The sequence below is a fragment of the Asterias amurensis genome, chromosome 19 (assembly GCF_032118995.1).
Source record: "Asterias amurensis chromosome 19, ASM3211899v1".
Lineage (NCBI taxonomy): Eukaryota > Metazoa > Echinodermata > Asteroidea > Forcipulatida > Asteriidae > Asterias > Asterias amurensis.
This window is the reverse complement of record NC_092666.1, coordinates 14679875-14704419: the sequence shown is the minus strand read 5'-3', so window position 1 is coordinate 14704419 and position 24545 is coordinate 14679875. Positions and strand designations below refer to the sequence as shown.

Here is a 24545-nt window from a genome sequence, read left to right as displayed (position 1 = left end):
TGTTTGATAGGTCTTGAACAAACACTTTTCCCTGCCCTGTTCTATCACAAAAACTAAATCGACCACTTTCGGTTTCGTTTCTCAATTACGTAATAAGTTTGATTTCCATCATTAATTGACCAGTATTCCCCAAAAAGTGTATTCGATATAAAAGAAAAGAAAAAATGAGTCAACATGCAATATGCGTGAAAACTATTTATAGATAATTAGGTATAATTAAAATAATCTCAGGATTTTGTTTTTTTCTCAACCTGAAAATTTATTTCCCTTAAAAAACCCAAGGGTGACGGGGGGGGGGGGGGGGGGGAGGGAGTGGAGGGGCTCATGCAAATGCAAAATAATAGGCCCTACAGCAGCAATTTTTTTAGCCTGCCACCCAATCCCTACCGCCCCTTGATTCCTAATTACCTCTTTAGCCTCTTAATTTCTGTTCCTTGCTCTATGATTTTACAATTACATCACCTTTTGGTTTTTTTTTTTTTTTTTTCAAAATTTAAATGGGCCAAGACCTCGATTACTGTTTGAGCCCAAGAATCTCCACTTTGAGTGTGCCACTGTTCCCAACCCCTGCAATAGAGTACCACACCCATCCAAAAACTTTTACATTTCTGAATATTTGTCAAAGTTGTTTTCCACAAACAAAACTACGAAAATGTTTGGCCAAACATAAACTTTTCCACTCTTTTGTTTTACTTTTAATGTTCCTCCATGAGAGATTCATAAAAAGCAGGGAAATAATAAAACATTACCACACGTATTTTATTGGCATAGAAAAACCCTTCGGAATAATTTATTTGATTTACTCAAAATATCTCTTTAAATACCAAATAGACAATATACTACAGAGTCAATTTCATAAAGAATTGATAAGCAAACAAACAAATTTGCTAAGCAAAAATAAGTGGGACAGCATTGAACTGAGTGTATAAACATGGCATAAATATTGGAACTTGAGTTGGTAACCTTTTCCTGCTAAGCAAATTTTGTCTGTGCTTAGCCACAGTGTCAGTGCTTACAAGTTTCCATGAAATCAAGCCTGGACCATATATAGAATTAAACAGAAAACATATCCGCTGATTTGAAGAAAAAATTCAATCAAATAAGTTTTTTAGATTATACAAAATACGTAACACACAAGATTTTAATTTGTACGCAGAAACGTTGCGTAGAATACAATTTGTTAACCTTGACTGCATTGCTCAAAACATTACAGCTAGAAATAGTATTGCCCTAGTTATGAACACATTAATTTATAGGCACTGGACACTATTGGTAATTGTCAAAGACCAGTCTTCTCACTTGGTGTATCTCAACATATGCATAAAATAACAAACCTGTGAAAATTTGAGCCCAATTGGTCGTTGAAGTTGCGAGAGGATAATGGAAGAAAATCACCCTTGTCACAAGAAGTTGTGCGACATGTCATATGCTTGAACTCAAGACCTCAGTCAATTCAAATATTTTTGTGAGTTTTCTTTTTTTTAAACTATGTTACTTCAGAAGGAGCCGTTTCTCACAATGTGTTATACTATCAACAGCTCTCCATTGCTCGTTACCAAGTAAGTTTTTATGCTAACAATTATTTTAAGTAATTACCAACAGTGTCCATGTCTTTAAATAATTGCATTAAGGTCTTGGATAAGAAATATTATTTTCATTTCTATATCCCTGAGCCCTACACCAATGTGTGAAAGCACATTCGTTGCTTTCTGATTAAACTAACAAAATATCTGGTTTATACATCTGAAATAATGTATCAATATTCCTCAAATATTTCTAGAAAAATAGTTCTTATTCTCATTTCTTACATCTTTACGAATCATGAAAAACAAAAGCACCAAAGTTAACCTACAACATTTTGTCAGCTACGATGATTGCAGCTCTATGGTCCCTTTTTTGCGATCATATAACCATGGAGGTAGAAATATAACCAATAACTGTTTCAGTTTGTTTGTTTGTTTGTCATGATCTTTCCTTTAAAGGAACACGTTGCCTTGGATCGGTCGAGTTGGTCTTTGAAAAGTGTTTGTAACCGTTTTTTATAAAATGCATATGGGTAGAAAGATGTTGTAAAAGTAGAATACAATGATCCACACAAACATGCCTCGAAATTGCGTGGTTTTCCTTTTACCTCGTCGACTAACACGTCGGCCATTTATGGGGGTCAAAATTTTGACTCCCATAAATGGCCGACCATGTTAGTTCGCACAGTGGAAGGAAACCCACGCAATTTCGAGGCAAACTTGTGTGGATCATTGTATTCTACTTTTAAAACATCTTTCCAACCATATGCATTTTATAAAAAACGGTTACAAACGCTTTTGTTTTGACCAACTCGTCCGATCCAAGGCAACGTGTTCCTTTAAGGGAACTCGGCAAACTCCCACAAGGGGATATAAACACCCAGCTGGCAACAGACAATCTATCTCATACAAATATTACTTTAACGTGGATTATGAATTGCACAAACCAAGTAACTGTGATTCAGTAACTAGACAACAATACTTATTGTTGTTATTGTGAAAACAACAGTTAGCTGTATAGGAAGCCTTGCAAGTCATGTATTCTAACCACAAGGCCATGGTGACCACTGCCCAACTGGCAAATGACCAAAACAGTTATTGGTTATACAGTCGCTAAAACACACCCCTGTGGCTGATTTCACTTTAAATGAAACGCAAACAGCCAATCAGTGTCTGACCGTCAGGCGGACGGAGGATACAGGGTTGACTAACACAACAAGACCATTTTTAAACGCTCTACAACCCATATGATAAAACTTTTGAGCTAGTTCAAAAAAAATTCTGTTTGAAAGACTTTGAAACAAACTTCAGAATCGGGTGGAAACAACTTGGGCTTGGAATACAGAGTTAAAACACACCAGGGAGGAGATTTGGCGTATGTGAACATTTCTGAAAACTGACTTGCAGGCATGGGTTCCCTTGTGGCGGTTTCAACTTTCCGCCATGTTTAGTTTTCCGAATGACCAAATACGGTAACATTATGTCATGTGACGCCTGCGCACAGAAAGCAAAAATAGTCAATTGTTAGTGCCAAACTGAGTCCTGGAAAACTGAACACGGAGGAGGACTGAAACCGCCACACCCTCGTAAAAACGGAGCTTGCGACTGGAATGTTCACTTTTTTAACTTCAATGTGATGTTAGTTAAAGTCTTTTCATGTGTGAAAAGGGAAGTTTTAAATTTACCAGCGTTGGCCTCGCGTGCTCTAAGGAATAACTAACTGACGGAACTAATTAACAACATAACTTTAAGGTTTACATAATGGGTTATCAAAACACTGAGTAAAAATATATCAACATTTGCAAAATATTTTCAAATGATAAAATTAAAGAACACTTTTCTTACAAAATGGTTTTTGCAATGCTGGAGAGATGGTTAAAGTTCTAAAGAGACCTAGACCTGGCATGCACTACTCCCAAGAAAAGTCTGGTTATTTTGTTATTGTTAACCTTTACAACAAATCCAGGGTCCTATTCAAAGAGCTGCTGAACCACAAAAAGTAGCTAAGCACAAACAAATACGCTTAGGGGGAAAGGGCTACCAGCCAAAAAACTATGCAATATATACACCACTTGTGACCGGTTTCTTGCTAATGGGTGCTCAGCAACATTTTCTGCTTAAGCAGCTCTATGAAATTTGAACCCTACTAACAAGATGATCTCGCAAAACTTAATTTTTGCAATAAATTTATCTTCGTTATCTTTCCATGATAGTTTATATTGCCTGCTATGACAACTTACTGAAGCTAAGAAGTTGACTTGTCATGACACTTAATCACACTAAATGACTTAATAAATCTTCGATGTCAACTTGCTGCGATAAACAATTTTGATCAAAAGGAACTACTAAACCTAAAAACTCAACTGCCTGTATTAATTAATATTGCAAAGACGACTAACACCCCGTTCAGCAATTATGCCAGAGTCATGCCAAACCAAATAGAATAGGAGCAACTCTAGGTCGACCAAAATCAATTTTGGTTTCACACGGGTGCTTCCGAGTCTTTCTGAACGACTGCAACAGTCGTTCTTTCAACTTGTAGCGCGTCCAGTCACTCCTTACTGTTTCAGTTTTCAAACTTTTAATAACTTAATTCAGAACTTGGTTTGGCGCGAATCTGTGTGCCTGTCTGAAACTTGTATTGCGTAACCTAAGATGTCAAAATGTCGTGTTAATTCATATTGCAAAGTAGCTTATCTATTTCCAACGCATCAATTTGGGTGTTAATTTTTCTCGCACATAACATCTTACTAAACCTAAGATGCTACATGTCATGTTGATTTATCTTGAAAGACGATCTAATGAAACTAAGAAGTAAAATTGTCATGTTAATTTATCTCGCTCCAGGTGACTTACTGGACCTACGACGTCATGATAATTGATCTCACAAAGACAATTTTATGAAACTTATACGTCACCTTGCTTTGTTAATTTATCTTGAAATACGATCTAATATACCTAAGAAGTAGACAAGACATGTTAATTTATCTCACTTAAATGACTTACCTAACATAAGAAATCAACCTGCAGTGTTTATTGCAAAGACGACTTACTAAACCTAAGATGTCACATTGTCGTGATACTTTATCTCATTGAAGGAGACTTACTGAACCTACGACAACAACTTGTCGTGATCATTTCTTTCGCTCAAGATGTACCCAACACACATCATTGACTTGTCGTGATAATTAATCTCGCTCAAAATGACTTGCTGAACCCAAGATGATCAACTTATATCGCTAAAAATATTTATTGCAAACAAAAAAGAGTCTTCATCATCTTGGTTTCTTGAAAGGAACACGTTGCCTTGCCTTGGATCGGTCGATTTGGTCCATGAAAAGCTTTTGAAACTATTGGTTATAAAATGCATATGGTTAGGTTCAGAAAGATGTTTTAAAAGTAGAATATAATGCCTCAAAATTTTGTGGTTTTCCTTATACGTCTTGAACTAACACGGCACGTCATTTTGTGGAGTCAAGTTCTTGACTCAATAAGAATACCATGTTAGTTCGCAAAGTTAAAAGGAAAACCACAAAACTTTGAGGCATATTTGTGTGGATCATTATAATCTACTTTTAAAACATGATTCTTAACCTAACCATATGCATTTTATAACAAACAGTTTCAAATGCTTTTCATAGACCAAATCGACCGATACAAGGCAACGTGTCCCTTCAAGTCATCTTTGCGAGAAAAATGAAGTAACATCCCCAGGATCTGACGTTGTTCTGTAGATCGATTCAGTTTGCTCTTCATTGTGGTATATCTTCATCATTCGTTACGTGAACTATTTCACCCAAGCTATGCTTGTCCGTCAGGGTGATTTTATCGCTGCCGTGGTGAAGCTCAAAAATAATAATCTGAAAATATACGAGGAAATGAGATCGTAGTGATAAATAAACATTACAAGATTGTCCGAAAACAGATATTGACTGAAAAAAGAAGACTGGGAACATTAGAGCTACAATCAAGGTCTGGCCCAATTTCATAGCGCTGCTTAATGGTAAGCAAATTTGTACGCTTACTGTAGCAAAAAAATTGCTACGGTGCAAGCGTATTTTCACAGGTTAGCAGAAAAATTGGGCGGCCATATTGCACAATCACCGTGATTTACATTGTGACGTAAATTATTTTCATGCGGTAAGCACCAGCGGTTAGCAGCACTATGAAATGGAAATCGTACAGTCAGCACAAAATCGGCCACTGAGCAGCGCTATGAGATTGGGCCCATATCTCTAAGGGGCTTCCGATTTCAACTCATGATTATATTCCAACACATTCAATGTTTGTATGGTATAATGGTGTTTGTTTAGATGATCTTTCCATCAAGGGAACTCGGCAAACTCCCACAAGGGGATGTAAACACCAAGCTGGCAAAAGCCAATCTCTCTCATACAAACATTGGTTTAATGTCTATGATTCTGAATTGCACAAATCAAGTAATTTTGGTTCAATAGCTAGACAACAACACTTATTTTTGTCATTGTGAAATCAGTGGTTAGTTGGTAGGAATTGAACCCACCATCTTGTGAATAAAAGACCCGCAGTCTAACCACTGGACCAAGCTGGTGTAATATTTAATTAGAAATCTTACCTCATTTTTCCCATTTTTTAGAAGGGGACCGGGCAAATAATACCTCGTAGTTGGACCAATGTTCCAATAACGACCAAGATTAAAACCATTGATGAAAATAACACCTTTTTCCCATCCCTGTAGAAAAGTAAACAAAAACAAAAACAAAACATTGACAATCAAAAAGTGTTATTTAGACTGGTCTTCAAGATATTTATCCTGCTTACTGCTACTTAATGCTATTTTTCAATACTCCATAGTTACTTGTACTTGTCGTTATTTCTCATCGAAGTTTGGAAGTCAATGTTATTTCTCATCGAAGTTTGGAAATAAATGTGAATATGAATTTAAATTAAATGAATAGACTGGTTCAGACACAAATTAAGCAAATGTTTTTAACACTTACAAATAAAAACAATAACAAATATATTCCAAAACTACAACTTTATCGAGAACTGCTTTTAAGTGATTTATCCGACATTATGGAGGTTAGTAGGATTTGAAACTTTGCATGGTGGAAATACGATATGGAAAGGTTTGCGGTAACACCATGTAATGACTATCTCTAATGAGTTGGGGTGGTTCTGAAAATAACCGTTGGTTTCAACTTGACGTTTCGATCAGTATGCTGATTAGGAAGACGATCAGAGCATACTGATCGAAACGTCGAGTTGAAACCAACGGATCTTTTCAGAACCACCCCAACTCATTAGAGATAGTCATTACATGGTGTTACCGCAAACCTTTGCATATTAGGAGGTTATTTACCGTCATATCCACAAATGTGTCTTTAGGTGTCTTGTCATTAATTTCTAGCACACCTTTGTAGAGCGCCGGTCTTTTCACATCGGCTGTAAATTCCTTCCAATTAGAGGAGGAAGAAACACTGACAGGGAAAAAAAAGAATGAAGACGGATTTATTAAATAATAATTCTAGTAATAATAAAGACTTGTAATGCACACATATCCACCATGCTGGGTGTTTTAAGAAGGCGCAGTAAAACCGAAATGAAAGAAAACAGACACAACTAAATCAGTCTTTGGAAACTTGTGATATAAGATCAGTTTTGAGAAGAGATAAGATCAATTTTGAGAAGAGATTTCAATTTGTGGTACAGAGACAAGATCTAACATTAAGTAGTAGAGAGTTCCAGATGCGTGGTGCAGCTGTAAAAAAACCCAGACCCGACACCCCGGTGTCAAGGCTTAGGTTCATTGAGGAGAAGCATGATACTGGATTGAAGATTCCTTGACGGAGTGTTAACTTGCAAACACCAGAGAAAAGTTGAAGGAAGCAAAAGCCAGGACGACTCAGGCCCACTCAGATAGTTGGATCAAGTCCGAGTTAGTTGCTACGGCTATGGCTAGATTTCCTTGTCATCATGCGTTGAAGGTATAGGATGTCCTTAGCAACACCCTTAGAAACAGTTGTAGCCGTAGCTAGACGGCTATGGCTAGATTTCCGTGTCATCATGCGTTGAAGGTATAGGATGTCCTACGCAACACCCTTAGAAACAGTTGTAGCCGTAACCATAGCCGCAATTCGGATACAGCCTTACTTAATTAAGCAAGCAGCATAGCCAAAGAAAGATCAAAACATACTTACGCCTCCAAAAAGGGCTTTTTGAATTCAAAAGGAAACATGTCCCAGTTTGTCTGCGGCTTGCCATCAACTTGTACACCTCCCAATATTCCTGCATGTTGACAGACAAACTTATAAGAAAATATTCATTCTTAAAAAGTACATGTATAATGGGCGCACCCCACTAAATATTATAATATCAAAGTCTTCTATTGCAGAGATGAATTCTGAGACTCAATTATGTACATAACACCTTATAATATAAGGGTTTACAAGGTGCTACGGCGCATACAGCAGCCACAGCCAGAACACCGGGCGAACCCCTTCTCTTTTCGATAAGTGCACTGGGTTCTTTTACATGCGTTACACAACACAAGGGACACACGGCTTATGGTATACAGTGCAAAATGCTTAATATTCAAAAATACTAATTTAATACTAAGAAGTCTCGCAGCTTTTTTAAGTAAAAGGGGCAATTAGTCATAGTCTCTTTTCAATTTTCCAAACCTCCGAGCATCAATCTTTAAAAATCAGCCCAGACAATAGACCATGTGAACTTTGTTTACAATAAGTGTGACCTTGTGCATTCTTTGAGTATTCTGGCAGGCAAGATACTACACTGGTCATACATCCAAGAGTTATGAAAGTAAAAGCTGGACAAGTTTTGAGATGTGCCCCCTTTCATCATATCAAAAGTTGATGTGATTTAGACAGTGCAATCTCCATAAAATATAAGATTATATGTTTCCTTCCATTGAGCTGTGTACAAAAAGAACTTGAGAATATGGACAAAAAACAAACCTTTTCTTTCGTGGTCTAAGATGTTACCGTAATTAACCCGACCCATGTTCTCAACGAAGAGTTCCAGCACATTCTGACCGTCTTCACCGCCCTAGGAAAACAAGACCAAATCAACTTAATTCTTGCCAAAACATTCAGGGGAAAAAATCTTTAAAATATTTGCCTTTTCTCAAGAAAATCTCAATTTATTATTTGTGTTTTGCACATAGACAGATGTGTGTAAAGCACTGAATACTACTGTATGTACTTTCCCTAGTCCTGTGAAAAACAACAAATCTACAGGCAAATTATTTGGGTTGGATTCGAACCCACAACCTTTTAGATCTGGGCCAAATTTCAAGAGAGCACTGAGTATACAGTGTTTATCATAAGGGTCAGCGAAAAACACAAAATAGCAAATTTCTTTAGCCGTGAAAAGAAATACTCACCGTTAATGCAAGCGTAGTATCTTTTTTATCAGTCACTCTTGTCATTACTCCAACGGGTTTAGAATTGAGGAATACCTATTAAAAAAATAGATAAAAAAATCAACTCTTGCTTCAGGTTATGTCTTAAAGCCACTGGACCGTTTGGTAATTACTAAAAATAAGGGAATAAAAGGGTAGCGACGAGTCCTTAAACTGCAAGCAGGGTCGTGGTCGTGCAATAAAGGCCCGAGCCGAAGGCAAGAGCTTTTATCGCAGGGCCACGACCCTGCAAGGTTTTAAACGGCAGTTTAAGAACGAGTACGTCACTACTCTTTCATTCCCATTCATAAATGACTTTTTGTTAAAAGGCATAATAAAGTAAGAAACTCTGTAAAACTTATCCGTTTTCCGACATCCTTGAGCTCTGTTCGTGTGTTGCATTTTTATGATTGAGACAGTTTTCGGATATGCATTCATGGGCGTAGTATGCATCCTCGTATTCATGGGCTAAAATGGCAAGGCGAGATCGATCACCCCTGGGAACGAGGTTGTGGGCTAACCCGCACAAACGTATCCGAAAACAACCGGTTATAAACAGCTCCAGCTGGTCAGTATCAACGTTTTAAACACCCCCACGTGACCCGCACTCCACCAAAATGAGAAACGAAACTGTCTGAGGTATTATGAATGTGTATTAGCAAAAAAGCTTACTTCAGAACGAGCAGCGGAGAGCTGTTGTTCCCTCTGAAGTGACCAGTTTTTGAGATAGAGGTAATTTCTCACTCAAATATTTGAATCGGAGAAAGACTTAAGACCTGGAGCCTTTCTAAGACATCTGAAAGCACACAAAATTATGCAAAAAGGGTGTTTTTTTCTTTCAGTATTCTCTTGCACCTTTGATCTTTCACAGGTTTGTTATTTTATGCATGTTGGGTTACACCAAGTGAGAATATTGGTCTTTGACAATTACCACAGGTGTCCAGTGCCTCTAAAAGTATCTAATCATCCACAATTGTTTAGTTTTGCGTAGTAAGACGCCATCCCGTGTCAAGTGATTAATAATCCCTCATGTGATGTTAGCCGTTACTTCTTTTTTCCCCCTCTATCTACCTGAGCTCTGTCGTGCGGTGGGTGATTCAGATGAAGCGTCTCTGGTTTGTGATCGATATTCGTACGATAAAGAAGAAAACCGTAACCCTGGCCGCCATTTTGGTTGATGGGCAACTTCTCCATGGCAACAGGATTCTCTGTAGTGATTGGTTCCTATAAAGGAAAGGAGAAAAACAAAGAAAAAAAGTAGCCATTTTAGAAAATTATTCACAACTTCATCTTGCAAACTAAACAGACATTGTTTGCCTGCATGTACTCTGCGACGGATGTCAATTTATAATAATAATAATAATGGCTTCTCATATAGCAGTCACTGTCAGTGATGCTCAAGGCCCTTCAACATAATAATAGTAATAATAAGACTTGTAATGCGCACGTATCCACCCTGCTGGGTGTTTAAGACTGACCTTCCTATCTTTGTGCATCAGGATAAAGACAGAAACTGATATTGTTAGAATTCAAAAGTTGAAATGGGCCCCCTACAATGCTAGAGAGAAATGTGTGCTACATAGTGAGAAACAGTTGAAATGGGTCCCCTACAATGCTAGAGAGAAATGTGTGGTACATAGTACGAAACAGTTGAAATGGGTCCCCTACAATGCTAGAGAGAAATGTGTGCTACATAGTGCGAAACAGTTGAAATGGGCCCCCTACAATGCTAGAGAGAAATGTGTGGTACATAGTACGAAACAGTTGAAATGGGCCCCCTACAATGCTAGAGAGAAATGTGTGGTACATAGTACGAAACAGTTGAAATGGGCCCCCTACAATGCTAGAGAGAAATGTGTGGTACATAGTACGAAACAGTTGAAATGGGCCCCCTACAATGCTAGAGAGAAATGTGTGGTACATAGTACGAAACAGTTGAAATGGGCCCCCTACAATGCTAGAGAGAAATGTGTGCTACATAGTGAGAAACAGTTGAAATGGGCCCCCTACAATGCTAGAGAGAAATGTGTGGTACATAGTGCGAAACAGTTGAAATGGGCCCCCTACAATGCTAGAGAGAAATGTGTGGTACATAGTACGAAACAGTTGAAATGGGCCCCCTACAATGCTAGAGAGAAATGTGTGCTACATAGTGCGAAACAGTTGAAATGGGCCCCCTACAATGCTAGAGAGAAATGTGTGCTACATAGTGAGAAACAGTTGAAATGGGCCCCCTACAATGCTAGAGAGAAATGTGTGGTACATAGTGCGAAACAGTTGAAATGGGCCCCCTACAATGCTAGAGAGAAATGCGTGCTACATAGTGCGAAACAGTTGAAATGGGCCCCCTACAATGCTAGAGAGAAATGCGTGCTACATAGTGCGAAACAGTTGAAATGGGCCCCCTACAATGCTAGAGAGAAATGTGTGGTACATAGTACGAAACAGTTGAAATGGGTCCCCTACAATGCTAGAGAGAAATGTGTGCTACATAGTGCGAAACAGTTGAAATGGGCCCCCTACAATGCTAGAGAGAAATGTGTGGTACATAGTGCGAAACAGTTGAACTGGGCCCCTTACAATGCTAGAGAGAAATGTGTGCTACATAGTGCGAAACAGTTGAACTGGGCCCCTTACAATGCAAGAGAGAAATGTGTGCTACATAGTGCGAAACAGTTGAAATGGGCCCCCTACAATGCTAGAGAGAAATGTGTGGTACATAGTGAGAAACAGTTGAAATGGGCCCCCTACAATGCTAGAGAGAAATGTGTGGTACATAGTGCGAAACAGTTGAAATGGGCCCCTACAATGCCAAAGGGAAATGTGTGCTACATAGTGCGAAACAGTTGAAATGGGCCCCCTACAATGCTAGAGAGAAATGTGTGGTACATAGTGCGAAACAGTTGAACTGGGCCCCTTACAATGCTAGAGAGAAATGTGTGGTACATAGTGCGAAACAGTTGAAATGGGCCCCTTACAATGCAAGAGAGAAATGTGTGGTACATAGTGAGAAACAGTTGAAATGGGCCCCCTACAATGCTAGAGAGAAATGTGTGCTACATAGTGCGTAACAGTTGAAATGGGCCCCTACAATGCCAAAGGGAAATGTGTGGTACATAGTACGAAACAGTTGAAATGGGCCCCCTACAATGCTAGAGAGAAATGTGTGGTACATAGTGCGAAACAGTTGAAATGGGCCCCCTACAATGCTAGAGAGAAATGTGTGGTACATAGTGCGAAACAGTTGAAATGGGCCCCTTACAATGCTAGAGAGAAATGTGTGCTACATAGTGCGAAACAGTTGAAATGGGCCCCCTACAATGCTAGAGAGAAATGTGTGGTACATAGTGAGAAACAGTTGAAATGGGCCCCTTACAATGCTAGAGAGAAATGTGTGGTACATAGTGCGAAACAGTTGAAATGGGCCCCTTACAATGCTAGAGAGAAATGTGTGCTACATAGTGCGAAACAGTTGAAATGGGCCCCCTACAATGCTAGAGAGAAATGTGTGGTACATAGTGAGAAACAGTTGAAATGGGCCCCCTACAATGCTAGAGAGAAATGTGTGCTACATAGTGCGAAACAGTTGAAATGGGCCCCCTACAATGCTAGAGAGAAATGTGTGGTACATAGTGCGAAACAGTTGAAATGGGCCCCTTACAATGCTAGAGAGAAATGTGTGGTACATAGTGCGAAACAGTTGAACTGGGCCCCTTACAATGCTAGAGAGAAATGTGTGGTACATAGTGCGAAACAGTTGAAATGGGCCCCTTACAATGCTAGAGAGAAATGTGTGCTACATAGTGCGAAACAGTTGAAATGGGCCCCCTACAATGCTAGAGAGAAATGTGTGGTACATAGTGCGAAACAGTTGAACTGGGCCCCTTACAATGCTAGAGAGAAATGTGTGGTACATAGTGCGAAACAGTTGAAATGGGCCCCTTACAATGCTAGAGAGAAATGTGTGCTACATAGTGCGAAACAGTTGAAATGGGCCCCCTACAATGCTAGAGAGAAATGTGTGCTACATAGTGCGTAACAGTTGAAATGGGCCCCTACAATGCCAAAGGGAAATGTGTGGTACATAGTACGAAACAGTTGAAATGGGCCCCCTACAATGCTAGAGAGAAATGTGTGCTACATAGTGCGTAACAGTTGAAATGGGCCCCTACAATGCCAAAGGGAAATGTGTGGTACATAGTACGAAACAGTTGAAATGGGCCCCTACAATGCCAAAGGGAAATGTGTGGTACATAGTGAGAAACAGTTGAAATGGGCCCCCTACAATGCTAGAGAGAAATGTGTGCTACATAGTGCGTAACAGTTGAAATGGGCCCCTACAATGCCAAAGGGAAATGTGTGGTACATAGTACGAAACAGTTGAAATGGGCCCCTACAATGCCAAAGGGAAATGTGTGGTACATAGTGAGAAACAGTTGAAATGGGCCCCCTACAATGCTAGAGAGAAATGTGTGCTACATAGTGCGTAACAGTTGAAATGGGCCCCTACAATGCCAAAGGGAAATGTGTGGTACATAGTACGAAACAGTTGAAATGGGCCCCCTACAATGCTAGAGAGAAATGTGTGCTACATAGTGCGAAACAGTTGAAATGGGTCCCCTACAATGCTAGAGAGAAATGTGTGGTACATAGTGCGAAACAGTTGAAATGGGCCCCCTACAATGCTAGAGAGAAATGTGTGGTACATAGTGCGAAACAGTTGAAATGGGCCCCCTACAATGCTAGAGAGAAATGTGTGGTACATAGTGCGAAACAGTTGAAATGGGCCCCTTACAATGCTAGAGAGAAATGTGTGGTACATAGTGAGAAACAGTTGAAATGGGCCCCCTACAATGCTAGAGAGAAATGTGTGGTACATAGTGCGAAACAGTTGAAATGGGCCCCCTACAATGCTAGAGAGAAATGTGTGGTACATAGTGCGAAACAGTTGAAATGGGCCCCTTACAATGCAAGAGAGAAATGTGTGGTACATAGTGAGAAACAGTTGAAATGGGCCCCCTACAATGCTAGAGAGAAATGTGTGGTACATAGTGCGAAACAGTTGAAATGGGCCCCTTACAATGCTAGAGAGAAATGTGTGCTACATAGTGCGAAACAGTTGAACTGGGCCCCTTACAATGCAAGAGAGAAATGTGTGCTACATAGTGCGAAACAGTTGAACTGGGCCCCTTACAATGCAAGAGAGAAATGTGTGCTACATAGTGAGAAACAGTTGAAATGGGCCCCCTACAATGCTAGAGAGAAATGTGTGGTACATAGTGCGAAACAGTTGAAATGGGCCCCCTACAATGCTAGAGAGAAATGTGTGCTACATAGTGCGTAACAGTTGAAATGGGCCCCTACAATGCCAAAGGGAAATGTGTGGTACATAGTACGAAACAGTTGAAATGGGCCCCCTACAATGCTAGAGAGAAATGTGTGCTACATAGTGCGAAACAGTTGAAATGGGTCCCCTACAATGCTAGAGAGAAATGTTTGCTACATAGTGAGAAACAGTTGAAATGGGCCCCTTACAATGCTAGAGAGAAATGTGTGCTACATAGTGAGAAACAGTTGAAATGGGCACCTTACAATGCTAGAGAGAAATGTGTGCTACATAGTGAGAAACAGTTGAAATGGGCCCCCTACAATGCTAGAGAGAAATGTGTGCTACATAGTGAGAAACAGTTGAACTGGGCCCCTTACAATGCTAGAGAGAAATGTGTGCTACATAGTGAGAAACAGTTGAAATGGGCCCCCTACAATGCTAGAGAGAAATGTGTGCTACATAGTACGAAACAGTTGAACTGGGTCCCCTACAATGCTAGAGAGAAATGTGTGCTACATAGTGCGAAAAAAGTAAAACAAGACTAGCAGGTTTGCATGTTGGAAAGACAATTACGTCAGAAATTCACGGTGACACCATGTAGATAAATCTCTTTTGCATGATGGTGGTTCTGAGAAGAACCAGTGGACTCAATGTTTTATATGGTATACTCTCTCCATTGTCAGGACACAGGGAACCAATCTAGCAATTTGAGCAAACTTACCCCAATAAATTCTATCGCATCGTCCATGGTCATGTAGTGTGTTAGCTTGACGTCACCGTACGCCATTTTACCAATCTGGGTGGGGATGCTTGGTAGGTTGTCTGGAACTACAACAAACGCAAAGAAGGACAAATTAACAAAAGCAATATGTGCACCTGCGGCTTCCAGATTAATGTGCCGATGCTCTACCAGCCCTAATGTTGGTGGTGTCCCGATTTGATCATTATCTTTGTTCCGGGGTGCCAGTCAGAAGCCTTTCAACCTAGGACTGCCACATACATGTAAGTATCAAAATCTATCACTGAGACAATTCTTTACTGAACTGAACGTGCTTTATTTATACGTGACTGAACTTGTAAAACAACAATAACACTAAACAGTAGCAACCAACAGAGGGCGCTATATAGAAAAGATACTTTGCAAATTACTACACTTAATAATCTTAGATTCTTGGTAATCAGGTTTGCTCAGTGGTTTCTTTCCCTGTCTTTCACCTCTGTTGACCTCGATTCAAAACTGGATTCAAATCCCACTTCAGCCAACAGCCTTGTTTTGGGTTTTCCTTCCACATCTAAAACTAATCATCACTTTATTGTTTCCTACCCATCCTTTTTTTGGCGCTAATTGTGCTGTTGGGTGTGTAGTAAATAAATCAAATGAATAAAAATAAATAAATAAAAATACATCTTACTTGTGCCTTTTGCAGTGTTAGCCTTCAATGCGTCCTTCACTTTGTAGTATTTTTCAGTCAGATCTCCTGCTTCTGATAACGGTGCATCATAATCTGAGTCCGACAAAAATGGAAAAATAAAAGACAATAATAAAACGCTTTTAAGAGGAGGAACAACCAACCTCAATCCCAGTGGTGTCTGAACTCGTTGCAGGATAATTTTCTCTTTTCAAGTATGCCTTGCTCGATCCTACGTAACCTCTGGAAGCGCGGGTTGGAAATATCCAAATAGTGGATATTTTCATTCGTCCTGTGGTTGATCCTTTCTGTGCAAGAAACTACCCAGAGCTTGCTGTCAAAAGTCTTATAGAATCAACGAGGGTAAGCATTAAACTTGAAGCAATTGTGCTAATACTGCCACAGCTGTACAAAGAATCCGGGGCAGTACTTTGTCTGTCCCCACTGCTGTACTTTATCCCGACTCGAAGAGGCCGAGGCTTTTGTCGAACTTTATAATAATATTCATCTGTACCGCCAAAAGAGAACTAAAAGTTTCGACCTTACCCTACCCCGCTTACTATTTCTTACCGTAACTTGTAACATCAGCTGCATATGTGTACGTTTGTCCCTTGCCCGGTAAAACATTTGCGCCGTTCATGAAACCGAAGTTAGTGCCTCCGTGAAACATGTAGAAGTTGATCGAGGCATCCAAATCTAGGATCGTTTTGACCAAGTCAGCAATACCTGAAAACCACATGGAAAAATCACAGCTTTAGTGACGACACTGCTCTTTTTTTCACAGAGCATTCGCAGATACGTAGTTTTAGCCAGCCATTTACGCTAGCGTGTTGTTATGGTATCGAATTATGCTCTATTAGGTTTCGCCATTCAATGGTTCTTGCCAGTACTGCAACATGCTAAGTAACAAATCAGCAAAGACTACTAACCCATTTATGTGTACCAAGTTCGGGCTACACAAAATAATTTAAAAGCAAATACACTTTATGTGACAATTTTTTCCCGTCTTTTTTTTTTGTAGAAATAAAAATAGTTCCAATTCAATTAAAAAGCAGATTCTACCTTTAAGCAGAACTTTTAAAACCTGGGCCCAATTTCATAAAGCTGTTAAGCAAAACCACTGCTAGGAAATTTCTATGCTAAGCAAAAAATTAGTGGGGCACCAGTCAAAAAAGTATAAACTGAAAGGCACTGGACACTATTGGTAATTGTCAAAGACAAGTATTCTCACTTGATGTATCTCAACATATGGACAAAATAACAAACCTGTGAAAATTTGAACTCAAAAAGTTGCGAGATAATAATGGAAGAAAAACGACCCTGTCACACGAAGTTGTGTGCTTTCATTTCGTGACCTCAAAATCTAATTCTGAGGCCTCGAATGGAAAACTACTTCTTTCTTGAAACTACGCTACTTCAGAGGGAGCCGCTTCTCACAATGTTTTATACTATCAACAGCTCTCTATTGCTTGTTACCAAGTAAGTTTTTATGCTAACAATTATTTTGAGTAATTACCAATACTGTCCACTACCTTTATGGAATTTTGGCTGGTAACCACTTTCTGCTAAGCAATATTTGACTGTGCTTAGCATGTTTTTGATCTTACCGCTAGAGCTGAAGATATGATGCTTCTCCCCCCAGTGGTCAAACCATCCTGACCAGAACTCCATCACCATCAACGGTTTGTCCGAACCCTGGAATATAAGCAGGAAATAAAATAAATTTCCTAGATGTTAGGATCATGTCACACAAGGAAATTTACAGGCAATCTCTATGAAGAGAATCCATTCATCTTCTTCTTGGAGATTTCCTGGAAATGGCTGCCTGTAGAAGTTGCCTCGTTTGACTAGGCCCTTAAATTTGCATCGGGATAAAGAATATCATTTGTGTTTTTGCCCACATGATATGGCGATGTGTCAAGCACTGTATACTCAGTACTTTCCCCTGCCTTTCACCTCTGTGGACCCCAGTTCACATCCCCATAAAAAAGTTGTTACAAATTATTATTATTAATTAAAATGTTCATGCCCACATGGTGCTACCGCAAACTCTTCTATATCTTATTTCCACCATGCAAAGTTTCAAATCCTACTAAAATGTTCATATTTTTTTTTAATTTCACCTGAATTTCTTTCACTTCTTGAAAGTGTCTTTCAGCATCGACTTGGAAATTTGCCGTCACCAGAACTGGAATGAAAGAAAAACAAAGACATTTAGTGAAAACAGTGTGTAAGTAGGTCTGATCTCGCCATCACTTGACTAATTGTATGCAACCAACATATGACCTTTGACATCTGACCTAAACTAGAAGAGATATGATTTGCATCTTACCGTCAGGCAGATGTCCGTTTTTCATTGCCGTTCTGCTATTATCAGACGTCAGAAACATTTCCTTGAGGTTACGCTTCTCCATGGCCTGAAAATAAAAGCAGAAGACCCGAGTGGAGAATAATGAGTGGTCAGACAGTAGGAGGGTTGGCTTTTTACTTTGTGGGTGCATTCAACACATGATACTTAAATGCATCTACCATTCAAAACCACAATGGATGAAATTGAAAGGTTAGGCAGTAGGAAGGTTGACTGTGTACTTTGTAAATGCACTCCCCAAATGATATCTTATTGCCGGCTGGCATAGTTTATTTATCATTCAAAACCACAGCGGGTGATATTGAATGGTCAAACAGTAGGAGGGTTGACTATGTACTTTTACCTACCTCTTTGATGAAAGTCATGTACTGTTTGTCGCTGCCGTAAGACCCATACTCGTTCTCAACTTGAAATGCTATAATTGGTCCTCCGCGATAATGCTAGTAGACAAAGAGACAAAACAACGAATATTTAGAGTTCTCCTTGTCCACAAATAGTGAAGAACTGTACAACAGCTGTCAACAGCTATACTAGTAATCCTACTGTTATTAGATATGTGGGGCAAACATTGCCTTATAGAATGTCTGGCATACATCCATCACAGTTTTACAGAGGAGCTGATCAAAATATTGACGTACAGCATCAACAAATGGTGTACAAATGGAGCAAAGCCACATAACAATAACAATAATAATAATATCGAAGTCTTATATAGCGCATGTATCAACAAAACAAGGTACTCAAGGCACTGAGTATATACAAACTTCCAGAAAGATATGTTATTGAAGTGATGAATGATGAGACCCAATTATGTAGCACCTTATAAGGGTTTGCAAAGTGCAGCCACAGCCAGGAACACCGGGGCGAACCCCTTCTCTTTTCGATAAGCACACTGGATTCTTTTACATGCGTTTCACAACACATGGGACCAACAGCTTTACGTCCCATCCGAAGGACGAAGCAATGGTTAAGTGTCTTGCTTAAGGACACAAGTGTCACGGCACAGGATTCAAACCCATACTCTGCTGTTCAGAAACACCAAAGTTTGAATTTGGTGCTCTTAACCGCTCGGCCACGACAGTTCCATAGAAAGCCTGGCTTAATACAGCCATGGCAGTTTGAGGAGTTAATTAAAGTAAATACTTTATTCAACTAGTTGATTAAAGTATTTATCCACAAAACCAACGAAAAGAGATACAAGGAGTGAACCTGGCCTTTTAGAATGCCTGGCATACAGCCATGGCAGTACGAGGAGTTGATTAAAGAAAATACTTTAATCAAGTATTTATCCACAACATCAACAAATGGTGGATACATGAAGCAAACCAGGCCTTATCAAATGACTGGCTCACAGTCATGGCAGTTATTTTACCTGAAGTCCAGCAACAAGAGGGAGAAGTTGATCAAAGTATTTATCCACAGCGTCAACAAATAGTGGATACATGGAGCGCAGCTTCATCTCATCGTAGCTTAGGAGCCAACTGCAAACCAGAACAAAGAAACAAATGAATTCAAGAAGCCAATCGTTTATTACGACCAAACAAAAAGAGTCAGAAAACTAACTTCTGGGCTTAGTTTGGTAAAAAGATGTTTCACTCTAATTTTTAAGAAGATCTGAGAACTCGGGAATCACTCACCCAATTTGGTTTGTGCTTACAGGCAGTGACTCTTAAGAAAAACCAACAATCAAATATGTACAACTGAAATTACTTAATTGCCAACAACAACACAACAAAGAAACAAAAATATGATAAATCACAAAAGGAGAAGAAATCTTTGAATCTTTTAATACGGCTTCCAATGGTAATATACTATTTATTTCTTACATGTAAACTATTTTACAGTCTTCACAGTTGGTGTATTTCAACATATGCATAAAATAAACCTGTAAAAATTTGAGCTCAGTCGGTCTTCGAACTTGCGAGATAATAATGAAAGAAAAAAACACCTATGTCACACAAAGTTGTGTGCTTTTTGATGCTTGATTTCGAGACCTCAAATTCTTAACTTGAGGTCTCGAAATCAAATTCGTGAAAAATTACTTCTTTCTCGAAAACTATGTCACTTCAGAGGGAGCTGTTTCTCACAATGTTTTATACTATCAACCTATCCCCATTACTCGTAATCAAGAAAGGTTTTATGATGATAATTATTTTGAGTAATTACCAATAGTGTCCACTGCCTTTAACTTTATTTGTATAAATTGTAATTTAGCCATTGGCCATGAGTGTTAAAACAACAAACTTACTGGAAAAATAAAAAGTTGTGACAAGCTTACCTTGGCAGCCCTCCAAGATCCCACTCAGCACAGATGTAGGGCCCTGGCCTTAGGATAACGTGCAAGCCAACCTTCTTGGCAAGATTTAAAAAGGCCCTGCAACATGAATAACAAAACAGAAACTCATTGAGTTAAAAGAAAAAACCGCAGCCACTAAATGCCACAATCGATAGGTCTATAGAGTACTCAAATGTACAAATGTAGAGTTCATTTAATTATGATTTGATTCAATTCATACTCTATTCTATGCTTTACCATTGACCCCAAGAAATAACCACACCGACTCAAAATTATGCCAGATGGAATAAATTATGTAAATATTTGAATAAATATCAAAGAAAAAGGAAACACGTGGTGTTTGATTTAGCAAGCCCAGCTGCAAATCGCCTGATTATTTTAGCCTGAAATGTATACGTGTCTGCTTGCTGCACAGAGCACGAACATTCAAAGCTTTACTTTCCAATTTCAAAATAACAATCAATTTGAATACTTGGAGCTGTGATGGTCTAAATGACAATTATACACATAAATATTTAAAATAAAAATTTATAGTCATATATCTCACTGAATGTGAATTAGTTTGTATGGAGCTCCTGGTAAATTGGGTTTATTGATCATGTGGTCTTTTAAGTATTTGTTTGGCAAAAAGACAAACTCTTTTCCAAGTACTGTAGGCTTACACATTTAAAATGTAATTTTGATTTATTTTTTGTTAATTTATAGTCATGTTTTCATTTAATGACTTTTTGGTGGTTACAAGTATGAAATAACAATTAAGAACCTTATAGTTTTATACCTTTGAGCCGACAATTTGTTTTGTAATCAGTAGGATAAAATAAATATAGTAGACATTTTTAACTTACACGATATCCAGTTGGCCAGAAAAGTCAAATTCACCCCTGACTTGTTCATGCATATTCCACGGAACGTACCTTTAAAGGGCAAAACAAATGTCATTAATTTGAGAATTGAGATGTTTTTGCCAATACCTAAAAATGATTACAATGTCATATTCTGAAAACAATTTTTTTTTAAACTCAATTAAAATAACTAAAGTTGCTAAGACAGGTTTGAGGATGCACCATGTGAAAGTCTCTTTTGAGTAATTATTATTATTATTATTATTATTTATTTGACCTCAACAAATACAAGTACATCAAAAAGCACAGCAAAAGTTTAACGATAATACAACAAACCAATCAAAATAATAACGAATACAATAATTATTCAAGCAAAAAGTATTTAAATTAAGTATTTAAAAAAAAACAGTCAGAACATGACAGGGGGGAAACTAGATGAGCAAAAAAGGAATGAATTTAAGAGGAGCATGCAGGCATGGGGAGTAAATCAACTGAGGGAAACAACTGGACAGACCAACAAGGAACAACTTATGTGGGTCAGGAACAACAAAAGTAAACTTGATTACTGTTGCTCGTTAGCATGTTGTCCCACGCATAATTAGCACTAATCCTGGGGATTAAACGAAACACAATGGACATTGAACTGACTATACAACAATAGTGATTAAGTTCACCACGCCTGCAAGCACCAGCAAGTTAAAACTAATTTTGGTTCTGAAAAGCACAGTTGTTTTTAAACAACTCATTGTTTAAATCAGTATGCTCCGATTGTCTTCAAGCTAAAGAGCATGCTGATCAAAACGTTGAGATGTCAACCACAGATTCTTTTCAGAATCAACACTAAGTAAATTTTCACATAGTGATACCGCAGACCTATCTTTATAGTCAACTTTCAACCACCATGCCAAGCTTTAAATCCTACTAATTAAAACTGCACCGCCCCTTTTTCACCATTAGAACAAATTTTTCTTCCCAACTGCCAAATAAGTGTCTTGCCCAAGAATATGAGCACCACAACCAGGATTCAAACCCAAACTCTGATGACTCAGCTATTGATTAGGACTTAAGTTCCAATGGATGCTCTCAGGCAATTGCAAAGCCGATTGCTTCCATGCCCCTTGAAATACTCAAGTAGAAATTTCCTCATAGGATACTCTTTACCAAGGAGAAAATGCCTTGGTGCCCTTGCCCTTTCAAAAACGAAGCATACAGGCCTGCACTTGACCACGACACATATTTGGAACCTTAGTGAAACAAAATAGTGAACAAAGATATTGACAAAAATAGGGAGACCGCAAACATCGGGCAAGATAGCTCAGTTGGTAGACAGTCGGCACGTTAATCCGGAGGTCATTTAGTTGAGTCCCACTCTAGTAAATTTGTCTTTGTTCAAACCAAAATCTTATAAATAGTGAAAATTCCTCACGTGGTGATCGTGTTGAGCCCACATGCTTTCATCTTCAGGAGGCGATCTTCCCAATACTCAGGAACGACTCTGAAGTAATGAAAACTCCCAGAGAGAATTCTGAGCTTCTTGGCCTCCTTTCCAAGAATAAATTCTGGACCCACATTTTTCAGAGATGGTACCTATGTAATAAAAAAAAAATAACAAAAAGAGGAAGACTAAAATATTTGAATTAATTCTTCACTGGTTGGGGGGGGGGGTGAATTAGGAAAAGAGGGTAAATCTTGCATTTTTATAACTAGTTATGATAACGTAACCCTCCCTTCCTCGTGGCCGTCAGGAGAAGGGTTACGTTATCGCAACTATTTTATAACAACACGGAGGATGATTTATGTTTTATCTGATAGTTGTTCAACATCGGCAGCTTAATAAAACTAGTCCATTAGTAAAAAATAAAACAATAATTATTTCAAAATATTATGACTGTGATTGTGTGAATCTTTCGGATTAACTTCCGTATCCTTCAAAGTTCAATAATAAACAGTTTTCAAATAAACGAAATCCCTGTCCTTTCTCTATGATACGATAAGATTCTCTTAAAAATTTGTGAAAAAGTGGTAGGAGACGAAAATCGTTCAAATTGTTCAACTATTTCGTATAGTTTCTCATATCATATTTATATATTTTAATAATAAGGGCGTGTTTCTATTGACTAAACTTTTGGGTAACTTTCCGTATCACGCCCCCAATTTTTCAATCATTTTTACCAACAAAAGGATTATCTCATTGAGGTAATTTTTTTTATATCGAATGAAAAAGTGGTGGCGCATACAAAAACTTTTCCAGACTTTTTTTTTTTACAAAATTGTTATTTATAAAAAAAATTATATTTAAATATAAATATTTATAGAAATATTGTTGAGCCAATTTTGGAGCCTTTGAGGTCCAGATGCGAACACATGGGACACACACTGCCCCCTGTGTGTGGTCAACCATCATGGGTCAACAAATACCATGCAAATACCAAGCTAGCCCAGGGCCTTGCATACGCACACGAGAGGTCGTCCAATCATTTTTTAGGCTACCTCCAATCCATGGTTGGTACGGATAACTTTCCGTATGGCGCCACCACCTTTTCACTCATTTTTACAAAAAGGGATATATCAATCAGGTAAATTAGATACTATATTATTTTATTTCGAATGAAAAAGTGGTGGCGCCATACGGAAACTTTTCCGTTGGTACAAATACACAACCGTCCTTGGCTAGCTCCCCATCAATGATCATAAAAATTATTAATATTAATACCAAATTACAAAACATGGGAAGGGTGCTTGCAAGTTGCACACATACACAAGCCAAACTATGGTGCAAATGACAAGATGACATTGTCATCTTGTCATTTGCACCATAGTTTTTTGTCATTGACAAAAAGTAACAACAATTTCACCTCTATATCACCGATTCCCAGCCTTCGGTTAGCCTCAGCTTGCAGATGTGACCGATGCCAATAGAAGAAATAAGCAAACCCTAGCACCGCAGCCACTATCAACAACCAACGCAACAAGTGCACCGAACGAACGGAGATCTGTGACATGTTAAAAATTACCGAACCCCTTCCTCCATCACCGACTCCGCTTTGAGGGTGAGAACGACTCATTCTCCGGGTCACAGTTCACCAAACTGTCCGGGAATGTCGTTGTTTGCACGAGTTGGGTGGGGGACAAAAGCGACCAACAATGTTTGTTCAGTGATGCATACTACAGAAATTCGGCACTTGTTCCTGCATGAGTTAGAAATGTACCTGGTGGAAATGTTTATGTGGCGAAGATACGTACCTCACCGAAATTCATCTCAGCACTTGAGGGCGGGCTTTCAACAAAATAAAAAGTGTGTTGAAAAACTTGGAGGTGATTTTGCTGAAAATGAGTCGTATCGCAAACAGTCGGTCAGTGATGAAACTATGACTGG

The 24545-nt window shown here is 38.8% G+C and overlaps 1 protein-coding gene across 2 annotated transcripts; it reads right to left on the bottom strand.

The window, feature by feature from the left end:
* Positions 1 to 763: 763 nt before the first annotated feature.
* On the bottom strand, positions 764 to 24545 carry LOC139951415 (beta-galactosidase-1-like protein 2). Of its 2 annotated transcripts, none has more exons than XM_071950301.1 (19): positions 24413 to 24545; positions 22596 to 22756; positions 21173 to 21241; positions 20310 to 20405; positions 19404 to 19512; positions 18379 to 18471; positions 17996 to 18080; positions 17787 to 17851; positions 17271 to 17358; positions 16234 to 16389; positions 15667 to 15759; positions 14976 to 15082; positions 9997 to 10149; positions 8908 to 8982; positions 8480 to 8570; positions 7703 to 7790; positions 6865 to 6982; positions 6118 to 6234; positions 764 to 5383 (listed from the first exon to the last, which is right to left on the bottom strand). In XM_071950301.1, exons 1-19 carry the CDS (start codon positions 24425 to 24427, stop codon positions 5276 to 5278), a joined length of 1887 nt encoding a protein of 628 aa, XP_071806402.1. In that variant the 5' UTR covers positions 24428 to 24545; the 3' UTR covers positions 764 to 5275. The 2 variants fall into 2 exon arrangements, with proteins under 2 accessions (XP_071806402.1, XP_071806401.1); XM_071950300.1 differs by lacking the exon at positions 24413 to 24545 and adding an exon at positions 24025 to 24368.